Source organism: Pseudorca crassidens, chromosome 6 (genome assembly GCF_039906515.1).
Source record: "Pseudorca crassidens isolate mPseCra1 chromosome 6, mPseCra1.hap1, whole genome shotgun sequence".
Taxonomy (NCBI): Eukaryota; Metazoa; Chordata; class Mammalia; order Artiodactyla; family Delphinidae; genus Pseudorca; species Pseudorca crassidens.
This window is the reverse complement of record NC_090301.1, coordinates 118537295-118546922: the sequence shown is the minus strand read 5'-3', so window position 1 is coordinate 118546922 and position 9628 is coordinate 118537295. Positions and strand designations below refer to the sequence as shown.

At 49.1% G+C, this 9628-nt stretch overlaps 2 protein-coding genes across 4 annotated transcripts in view; one reads left to right on the top strand and one right to left on the bottom strand.

Moving 5' to 3' along the window:
• Window positions 1-1712: 1712 nt before the first annotated feature.
• DBI (diazepam binding inhibitor, acyl-CoA binding protein) lies at window positions 1713-6760 on the bottom strand. Its single transcript, XM_067742176.1, has 4 exons — window positions 6608-6760; window positions 5461-5578; window positions 3332-3394; window positions 1713-2002 (listed from the first exon to the last, which is right to left on the bottom strand). Exons 1-4 carry the CDS (start codon window positions 6614-6616, stop codon window positions 1929-1931), a joined length of 264 nt encoding a protein of 87 aa, XP_067598277.1. The 5' UTR covers window positions 6617-6760; the 3' UTR covers window positions 1713-1928.
• Window positions 6761-6821: 61 nt separating this feature from the next.
• C6H2orf76 (chromosome 6 C2orf76 homolog) overlaps window positions 6822-9628 on the top strand; it is an 86309-nt gene continuing 83502 nt past the window's right edge. The window contains exon 1 of one of the 3 annotated variants that reach the window (XM_067742173.1): window positions 6822-6881. The gene's annotated coding sequence lies outside the window, so the exon portion shown is untranslated. Of the gene's footprint in view, window positions 6934-9152; window positions 9198-9628 lie in introns of those variants that run through there. The other 2 variants (XM_067742174.1, XM_067742175.1) reach the window with 2 other exon arrangements.

The window sequence follows — 9628 nt, the reverse complement described above, 5'->3', positions numbered from 1 at the left end:
ACTCCTTACTGCCTCCCTCGGGGCTCACAGATGCCCATGAGTTGGGTGGTCTTGGCAGCCTGGGTGAAGCGAGGTGGGAGAGGACTGTGGGCTCCCTGCCTCATATACCCTCAGTCACATCCGTGCCCAGGAACTGGCGCTGCACAAGTGACACTGCTATTCAGGATTTCACCTCCCCTGGGCCACGTGTCTGCGTTTTGGACCTTGACCTTACTGCTTTGTTGGGGTGACCTTACCGTCTACATCTGAGCTGTGGGGCTTAGCTTTCCTTGGGCAGCCTGGGCTGGAACAGGACGATTAGCTACTTTCAATAATTACTGATACAGTCAGACTGACCGTCTGAATGCCTTTGACCATGTCGACTCCCCAGCAGCTCCCCATCACCTACGGTCAAATTCTGTACTTTTGGGGCTTCCCTGGTGGCGCAGTGGTTGAGAGTCCACCTGCCGATGCAGGGGACACGGGTTCGTGCCCCGGTCCGGGAAGATCCCACATGCCGCAGAGCGGCTGGGCCCGTGAGCCACGGCCGCTGAGCCTGAGCGTCCGGAGCCTGTGCTCCGCAACGGGAGAGGCCACAACAGTGAGAGGCCCGCGTACCGCAAAAAAAAAAAAAAAAAAAAAATCTGTACTTTTTAACTTGGTTACCAACTTTCCACTACCTAGTCCCATTCGGCGTTGAAGGCCTGCCGTCCGCCAGCCCCACCAGACGCCTGTCCTCCCTGCTGCTCCTGTGTCTCCCATCACAATGCTGCTCGTGTCTGTGAGGCCACCTTGGATGGCACAGGTATGTGGACCAGGGAGATCTGCACCTGAACGCTGGTTCTGAGTTTCTTTACCAGCTGAGTGACCCTGGCCAAGTCACTGTAATGCTCAGGTCTCACTGTCGAGCAAGGCTGAACTATGTCTAAAACCAGGGTACAGGCTCGGGAGGGGAGAACTACGCTTCCTGGCCTCAGTGAGCCTCTCCTGATTTCTTTTTGGCCTTAGCATCCTTACCCGCAAAATGGAAATAGGAGTGCTTCCCCTGTAGGACTGTGGAAGTGACTGACAGGGAACATGGGGCAGGGAGGGTCTCACAGCTGTCTCCTTTTCTTCCTTTTTACTATGCAACCGGCTGCATCCTCCAAAGTCAAGCTCCAGCCTTTCTTCTCTGCAACCTTAACCCCTTGCCCTTCCTAGGTCCTGACTGCCCTCCTCCCTGCTAAGCCCTCGCTTTCCCCACTTGTTTTTTGCCTGCCCAGCTGCCTGTGGCCAAGCTTCCACACGGACTCTGGGAATGCTCCCTGCAGATGCACATTTCACCCTGACTGGGGCTTCCACCCTTGCTTGTTTGCTCTGCAACCATGGACTGGTTGGACCTCAGACAGACCTCAGACACTCATCAACCCTGCCTTCCTCAGAGCTTGCAGCCAGCAATGTTCCTGACAGAGGGTTGGCAGTAGCTGCAAACTGACATCTCAGCCCGCCTGACCAGTGTGGCTGGAGTTGAGGGAAGGAGGTGGGAAAGGCCACTTCTATAATCCTTTTCCTCCACACGAGAGGTGAGCACATGCCAGGTCTCAACAGGTGGGAGTGCCTGCCCACCCTCCAGCAGAGCACAGAGGAGGGCGAGAAGGGTAAGCTCAAACACTTCCAGATGAAACTGTTAGAAAAAGTGAGGACGAGAGATCGCAACAGAGTACATTATTTCAAGAACCCAGGTTATCAAAGACTTAAAGTAACAAACATACTTTTAATTGATCTATTGATAAAAACTGCTCAGCAAGGATCAGTAACCATTTCAGCGCCTATTCTGTTAGTGTCATATCCTGGGCTATTTTGAGCAACTGGGTTAACTAGTTATTTACTAACTTCATCCACAGTATTAGAAAAACAAGGTATTAGATCAGTTTAGGTGAAATGTGTGGCTGGCAGCCAAACCCAGTCCCTTATATTCCATATTTTTTCTTTAGTTCTTCTACTTTGTCGACATAAGCTTTCATGGCATCTTCCCTGGAAGTCCCTGTAAGGCATCAACAAGATTATTTGTCACAGAGGCAGCATGGTAGAAAGGTAGCAGACTTTAGAGCCCTGGTTTAACGTTCTGAGGCTCAATTTCTCACCTGTGAAGGGGTGGTGGTTCTCCTACCTACACCTCACAGACCTGGCCAGGATTTGACTTGAAGTCCTCGAGGAGCCTGATCCACAGGCAATGCTCCATAAAGCACTGAGTCCATGTGAGTCCCCCTACTGTCATGTCAAGCCTAACATGGGGAGCTGCAGTGACTATTGGTCCTGCTGACTTTCACAGTTGGCTTTGACCTATCACCTATTTCTCTGTCGGGCTCTTATCTCCCAGAGCTGTTAAGCTGCCAGGGAAAAAACAAAGCCAGGCACCCTCTACTCCCAGAGAGAAGCTATGAGAAAAGTTCTGAGGACTCTGAGCACAGCAGCTGGCTCTCGGAGGGGAATATAGGGAACACTGGAGATACCCCTCAGAGACAGTGATGCCAGAGTCCTGGATTCTACGGTGAAGGAGAGATACTCACTGAGAATCAGAGTGTGTTCTGGAGCAAGGGCAAGTACATGGGGCCTGGGAATGGTATGGAAATGCCCAATGAGAATGGACAGTCAGACGGGCATTCCTCTTCCAGTTACTTGCAAATCCTAGGAGTGTATTTTTTGTATTCTGGTCCCTTTTGAATTCAAGTGTTTCTCATTTGCAGGAAGACAGAGGGCTTATTCAGAAACAAGCTAGCTAGGGCACAAAGGCTGGCAGGCACTTTAGTGCCAACTTTTGGGTCTTACGGCTGCAGGTGGCACGTGATTAAGTCAGAGCTGGGATACTTCTTGCCTGCTGTTGCTTAGCGCATAATAGCTCCATTCACCAAGGCTACGATGTGCCAGCAGCTTGCCACGCATTAGTTCATTCCTTTTTTTTAGGTGCCTTTCTGGCTGGAAGGGAACCAGGGAGGGCTGCTTGGGCTAGAGGGTCACTGCCTGGCCTTGTGGGGGAGAGGGAGGTTTGGACAGGAAACCACCCCTTATTCTAAATACATATAAAGGCCAAGCCAACTCTTATCACCTCCCAGTCTGTTAGTGGCCTGGTCCCCAGCCCCTCCTCTCTCCAGATGATACCATGACTCAGAGATGGTGTTTTTGGAAAAGGCATAAGTGGTATTAGAAGAATAAGTAGGCGGCCCAGTTTTTTTTCCATTCTGGCCCCGGTCAAACTGGTTCCCCAGCATGTGCCTCATCCACTGTGTTCTCTCTCCTCACCCCTTATACTCCTTAATGAAGAGTATTTCATTACTGGGCTTCCCAAATGAGGGAAACATATTAGAACAATTACCTTTCAGCTCATTCCAGGCATCCCACTTGGCCTTGCCTTTGAGGTCCAACATTCCAGGCCGTTCTTAAACAAGAGAGGGAAAGACATGAGACCTGCTGCAAGTTCTAATAAGGAACTTTATCAATCTTCTTGCCATGAAAGCTATATTTTATTACACTATTCCTTCTAGGCTCTGCTATGGAGTTAGGGTCTAGTACGGCGGGTTCTGCCTTCAGAAACCTACATGTACAGAAATCCAAATTTAAAATCTAGAGAAAGTAGGAGGAAAACTGTTCTCATTACTAGAGAGTCCTTGTCTTATAAGTTAAATAACTCCAAAATTTCTTTTAAAAACAGTACTTTAATTTTTTTTTCTTTTTTTTTTAAACAAGTACTACAATCCATTCATCTGGTTTAAAATTCAAACACCACAAGGGGAATACTATAAAGTTTCCTCCCACTTTTCCCACCCAATTTCTCTCCCACATTATTATCAGTTTTCTGGGTGTCCTTTTCTGTGAACTGTCTGTTCATATCCTTGCCCCATTCTGCTACCAAATTGTTAGTCTATTTCTTGTTGTTTTGTGGGAATTCTGTTCGTGAGGGCAAGATTCCTTTAAGTTATACCATGGGTTTACACATATAGACCTGTTATCAGTTGCACTTGGAAAACACACTTACTACTTCCCTGCTGACCTTGTTCACTGCCACACTGAGAAGAAAGCCAAGGGGAACGATCGCAGTGCCCATAGCCTGGACCGCTGTGTCTGAGAAACATCAAGTCTCCCCCCAAGTGCTTGCCAGGAAGCATTCCCAGGGATACCTGAGCGAGACTGCGCCTGCAGGATCATCAACAGAATCCTAGAACTGCACATTCTAACAGCCCTTTCGTGATGATGGAAAGGTTGTACATTTGCACTGTCCAACTCAGGGGCCACCTGTCACTTATGGCAGCTGAGCACCTGGAATGTGGCTTGTGTGACTGGGGACTGGCCTGTTGATTTTATTTAAGTATTTGCCATTTAAATTTAGATAGCTGCATGTGGCTAGTGGCTACCGTATTGGACAGTGCAGCCCTAGAGGGAGCTAATCAGGAAGTGATAAGATTCCCAAGCCAGTCTACCTATACTTATGTGAAAGCAGGGCAGAGGCCAGTCTCTGTGAAAATTGTGTTTGTCAGAAAAGCTTCTCAGCCATTCTGGTCACCCCCATTTCATCTCTCCTGCCTCCCTAGGAAGATGCAGAGTTTATAAACCCAGGGTAAAACTCACCTTCACCACAAGACCTTTCTGAACTAAGCCCGCCCTGTAATCTTTGATCTGGCACTGCCCAGGATCCTTAGCAGCCAGCCCACCAGCTCCACCTTCTACCCCAACTGCAGTGGAACTGGGGGCTATACTTGCCCTCCTGAACAGGGGCGGGGTGACCTCCTTCTACGCTACTATGGCCACCACCTCTGAATCCTTTCATAGACTGCATCGTGCTGTTGCCATATACTCCTGAGTTTCAGGAACTTATGGGCAGAATGAAAACTGTCCAAGGCAGAAAAGACAGGATTACAGAATATGGTTGTCCAAACCAAGGCCTCAAAATCCATACCAAGATTTTTTGACAGGGGCCAAATGGTCATCTGGAACTGCTATCAGCAAAAACGCTTCCGACCTGCCGCAGGAAGCCAGCTGCTTCTCTGCTCCTGCCATCAGGCTTGGCCTAGCTGCCGAGTGCTCTGACTTTGATCCTGCCCATCTGGTGTGGAAGCAGTATGGTTCAACAGAACTACTACTGATCTGAGAGCTTGGAGCAAATTTTTCCCAAGCTGGGATCTTTGCTTCCTCCCAAATAGATGGAAAATGCTGGAATGAATAAAGTTCTTCCCAAACTAGGATTTGAATACTGCTATATGAGCCACGAAGAAACCAAGAACAGTACAGGGTCTGTGAACCCCATCCAGGAACATGATCTCTGGGGAACCTCTCCCAGCTTAAACCTCAGGAATCCCATGAACTGCCTTAAGAGTAGGGCAGTAGGGCTGTGGGTGGTTTTGAGAGTGAGGTTCCCACTCAGGGATTAAGAGTTCCAGCACCAACCAAGGCTGCTGAGCCTGCTTTGATGAGTCTCGGCCCTCACTCATTTGATGAACCTCAGCATACCTATATTTATGTCACCCATAGTTGCTTGTTTGTAGTGGCTGTAGATGAACAGCATCTCATCGTCTGCTGGCTTGGTCTTGAGGTGCTTAACTTCCTCAGCAGCTTTCTCAAACTCAGCCTAAAGTCGAGGGAGAGAAGAGGCCTGAATAGAGCACAGTAGTGGGGATGGGGGGGCTGGAAAGGCAGCACTCGCTCTTGCAGTGCAGGTGAGGAAAAGCAGTCTTTCCTCAACTCAACAGCACGGCTAGAAAGATTCAGCAAAACCAGGAGGGGAAGCACATCGGTTCACTCATTTGATGAACAACTATGCATTGGGCTCTCTCACTATACTAGGTATCAGGTACTGGAAACAGAGGTGAAGGAGACAGCCTACGACTGCCTGCAGTGGGCATACACTTCACAGAAAAGGCAGCGTGGCCAACTCCCTGGCCAGAACAGGGTCCCAGGACAGCCCTGACTTGCGGATAGGGCTGGCACTGCGTGACTGAAATAGCTGAGAAAGGAATAGGGCATGAGCGCAGCGGTGTCAGCATCCAGAGCCCGCTGGCCCCCTCCCCCTGAGAGAGGGCATCCAGCGCCGACCTCTGACCCAGTGCCTGACTGGAGGGAGGGTAGAGGAGCCAAAGGTCGCCCCACACTGCTAGGTCCCAGAAAAGCGTCTACAGTCGAAGGAGGGAAAGACCTCTAGGTCACCCCTCCTCACGCCGGACACTCAGCCCCTACTTTCCCTGACCTCCAAGCTCTCAACCACAGACTCCTTGCTTCTCCACTCTGTATGGCGCCCCTACTCCTGCCGTGTCCTTCCGAATGGGGCACACGGTCCCCTTACTCTTTCGATCCATGTAACCCGCTACATCCTATCTGTCTTCCTAGGACCCTCGCCTCCAACCCCAATTCCTGCTTCACTGCGAAGTCCTCCCCATGGGCAGCTTGCCAGCAGTTGCGGGCTAAGTAGCGGTGTTGTGAGTCCAAACACGGAAAGTTCCGCTTACAGGGCTCTCTGTCCAAAGAGTGCGCCGGGCATGGGTCCAGGAAGAACAGCAGAGCCGGAAGTTAAAGACCTTGCAGGGTTGTGTCTGCGGGATGATCCCCGCGCCAGCCTCCCGCCCCGTGGCACCTTCGCAGCTAGGCTGGGCACACGTTATACCTGAGACATGCCGGCGGCGTTGCAACGATTCCAGGAAGCCCGCGAAGACGGCGAGGAGCAGTAAGCAGTCGCACAAGAGTCAACTGCCAGCGCCTTTAGAGGCGCAGCCGCAGGCCTCCCCAACAGCGCTCAGGAGAGCAAGAGGCAGCCAATCAGGAGCCAGCTCTACGCTGGGGGCGTGCCCAGCCTCGCTCACGGCCCGCCTCTCCGCAACGCAGGAGGGTTTGCTCGCGCGTGCGCACCAAGGAGGAGACGCAGGGGACGCCGGGAGCAGGTGGGGACTGCGGAAGTAGGGCGCTTTCCGTTGTGAGGGCTGTCAGGCGGGGGTGAGGATTCGGTCGCGGGCCACTGAAGGGGGTGACCTGCGAGGCAGAGGAGAGGGGGTGGAAGCTGAAGGGCGGAGGTTTTAAAATTTGTTTTATTAAATCTTGTGTCCGGCCGGAAGTTGCACCGTTGGACAAGTAACCTCTCGGGCTTGGGGAGGGCGAGGGTCCCCACCCCTCTCAGGGGACCAGAAGAGGCCCTCTGGGGATGGTCCCTGGAGAATCTCGCGAGGGTGGGAAGCTGGACTGTGTTCCCGAAGGGCAAAACCGAGACCTCTTCTTTTGAATTTTTGGCACGTTCTGTGGCTTGCTGGTGGCCGTAGTTTGCAGTCCTGTTTTGTTTGTGTGCAGTAATCCATCTGGTGCGTCAAAGTCAGGGACAGTGTTTTATTTGTCTGGACTTAACAGACTTGGCCCGGACTAGGTGCTCAGCAGATATCTGTTAAGTAAATGACTCCTTCATTCATGAATGCGTACTGAATGGTCGGGTATCTTGCGCAGTTCTAGACTTTGGGAATACAGCAGTGAATAAAACAGATAAATCCTTGCATTCCTGGAACTTACATTGGGGATAGTAGTGAATAACATAAGTTAAATAGTTTGCTAGGGGGATAGGGAGTTGGAAGTTTGCAGTTTTACATGGGGGGGGGCGGGTGGAGGGTTAAGGGAAGGTAACATTTGAGAGAGCCCCTCAAGGAGAGGAGGGAGCATTCCAGGCAGAAAGTTAGTGTAAATGTGTGAGCAGGGAGTGAGGGAAAGATAGGAGATGAGGCTGGAGAGTTAAGGAGGTGGCAGGCTGGCTACATGATGCAGAACTTTGACTTTTATTCTGAGTGAAATGGGAAGTTAGAGGCTTCTGAGCAGAGAATGAGGAGACTGAGGGGGGCAGCTTTGCAAGGTTGTTACAGAGGCCGATGTTCTCCATGGGAGAACGGAACAGCACAGGTGGATGGGAGAGTTTGAGGGTGATGCCTAAGAGACCCAAAGGGAGAATTTTGTGGCAGCGGTTACAAAGGAGCTGGGTGCAAGGAGGGAACTGATGGAAAATAATTCTCTGGAGATCTTTCAAAAAAGAGAGACCATTCCTCTCCAATTCCTAATTTGTAACGAGATGAGTGGAGTACAAATCCACGCCCCCAGCCCCCCTCTCCCCCGTGCCATTAATTTATAGCTGAGGTGTTTACACTAAAGAAAGTCTAGGTAGAAGCTTTCAGGTATAAGTTTCTAACTTAATAGAGGTCAGGCTTTGTGAAAAGGGAAGAAGTGGAGATGCAATAGCAGGGAACACATCTAGTCTTCAAGTCTATGAATAATCTTGTTTGAGAAAGCAAAGCCAAACTAACAAAAATTTTGGAATTAACTTTGGGGAAATTACATTTGAATTGTAAGAGACGTGAATGTCTTCCAAAATGACAGTTCAGAACTGTCTTCACTCCTAGGCTCAGATGGAGCTTGGATTCACTTTTGCTCCATCATCTGGTGCTTACAGCCTTCTTGATGGAAATTCAGATTATTCCCTGTGTGGGTCAGATTTGCAGTCAAATATATCTTCCAGTCAGTAGGTTTTAACACGAGGTTATTGTGTTTGGCACATCTGAAAAGGTTAGGTACCTCTGATAATGTAATTTTGTTTATATTCCTCCAAGGTTGGCTGGTGTGATTGAGTTCTGAATGGAGCTAAACATTGCAGAGAGCACGGCTAGTGTTTTAAATTAACTTGGCAGTCTCCAGTTTAAGTGGGGTTGATTTGTTGGTTCCTTTTTTTGGAAGATACTCCACTTTCCTTAAAAAACAACCTTGCACATGGTGGTTTTGTGCCCAGGTTAGTCTACAAAAGTTGCTTAAAGCAACTAAAGTATGGAACTAGTAGGGATTGTGGATCCCAGGGAGCAGGGTGCTATGTGATCTTGACAAGGAGGAGAAGAGTGTTTTTCCTTGTTAGAGGGCCCAGCCTAGGCCAAGTTTTGAAATAGCTGAAGGCATGCTTTTTGTCTTACTGCTTCCTTCCCTCACTTCTCAGTGACCTATTTTTTGTAACCTCCATCTGTGGAAATACTGCCTTATGCCCTGCATTACCATCTCTAGTCTAGGGATTTGAAATGCCATTCAGCTTTTAGCATAGAGGGTAACAAGTCAGCAGCTGGGATTTAATTTTTAAAAGTAAATTTTAGAGTGTATTTGGGGTTAATAAATTGTATGAATTTTTTAATTCTATGTTTTGACAGTACTGGAAAGGAAATTGCTCTTCATATCCCGTGAAAAGACAAGTTCGTTGGCTCTGTTTATATCCTTTTAGCAACAATCACAGTTTGTAATTATTTTTTGTAATTATTTTCTTTATATTTATTTTAGTTTACTCTTCTACTGTCTGAGCCCCCTTGCCTACGTAAGCCAGGGAAGACAGGGATCACTGTGTATAAATCAACGCTCCGTCTCCAAGTGCCTGGCACTTGTTAGGCACTTAAATTTTGGGTGAATGAACAGAGTGCTTTCTTCTCTATGAAACATGCTCCTTCTGATTAGCCATGAACTTAGAAACTAAGTTTATTAGAACTGAATGTGAAACTGTGGGTTAAAGTAGATGAACTCTTGTGCAAGGACCGTGTTACACCCCCGGCCTTGGAAACAGAACACCTGATATGTTAAGGGAAGATGGGAACCTGATGAGCCAGCTCGTTAGCCTGATTGACCGTTCTAG

Bases quoted from the DNA above. Each gene is read 5' to 3' on its own strand.
- DBI (XM_067742176.1), bottom strand. The intron at 3,395-5,460 runs GTATGCTGAGGT...CTCTTGTTTAAG, and splicing joins TATGGGTGACATAAATATAG to AACGGCCTGGAATGTTGGAC. The intron at 2,003-3,331 runs GTAATTGTTCTA...GATGCCTTACAG, and splicing joins TGCCTGGAATGAGCTGAAAG to GGACTTCCAGGGAAGATGCC.